This window comes from Myotis davidii, unplaced genomic scaffold (assembly GCF_000327345.1).
Source record: "Myotis davidii unplaced genomic scaffold, ASM32734v1 scaffold592, whole genome shotgun sequence".
NCBI classification, from domain to species: Eukaryota; Metazoa; Chordata; class Mammalia; order Chiroptera; family Vespertilionidae; genus Myotis; species Myotis davidii.
This window is the reverse complement of record NW_006284844.1, coordinates 1356333-1356796: the sequence shown is the minus strand read 5'-3', so window position 1 is coordinate 1356796 and position 464 is coordinate 1356333. Positions and strand designations below refer to the sequence as shown.

The following is a 464-nucleotide window of genomic DNA, read 5'->3' as shown; positions in this document are numbered from 1 at the left end:
GTGTGTGTGTGTGTGTATGTGTGTGAGTGTGGAGGGGGTTGGGGGGGTGGCTGCTGCTTTGTGAATAAAGTTTTACCAAGTGCAGCCGCACCCGACGGACCTCGGACCTGTCGCCCCGGTGTTCTGTGCGACACAGTGGAGCGGAGTTGAGACAGAGGCATCCGGCTGGAAACGCCTCAAATATTTACTGTCTGGGCTGCCGGAGAAGTGCAGACCTTTGGTCTAGAATTGAGGACTTTGGGACCAGGAGTTGGCATAGCCCCGGTTCCCTCTCTCTCTCTCTCTCCCTCTCCCCCCCGCTCCCTCTCTCTCTCATGCACTGAAGCTGTGAGATGGAGCAGAAGCTGTAACTACTCAGCGTCCTGCACGCGTTGCGTGTATGTGATGAACTCTGCGCTCTGAATCTTGAGGTGAACGGGGAGGCAGCACAGCACTGCTGTGTCCCCCGCCCCTCCTCCCCCCCG

At 58.4% G+C, this 464-nt stretch overlaps 1 protein-coding gene across 1 annotated transcript in view; it reads right to left on the bottom strand.

The window, feature by feature from the left end:
* The window catches only part of RPS6KA2 (ribosomal protein S6 kinase, 90kDa, polypeptide 2), a 24438-nt gene that overhangs the window by 1631 nt on the left and 22343 nt on the right, over positions 1-464 (bottom strand). Inside the window, exon 19 of the mRNA XM_015558380.1 lies at positions 101-222. Within this exon, the coding sequence (XP_015413866.1) occupies positions 101-222 (122 nt within the window). The remainder of the gene's footprint in view (positions 1-100; positions 223-464) is intronic.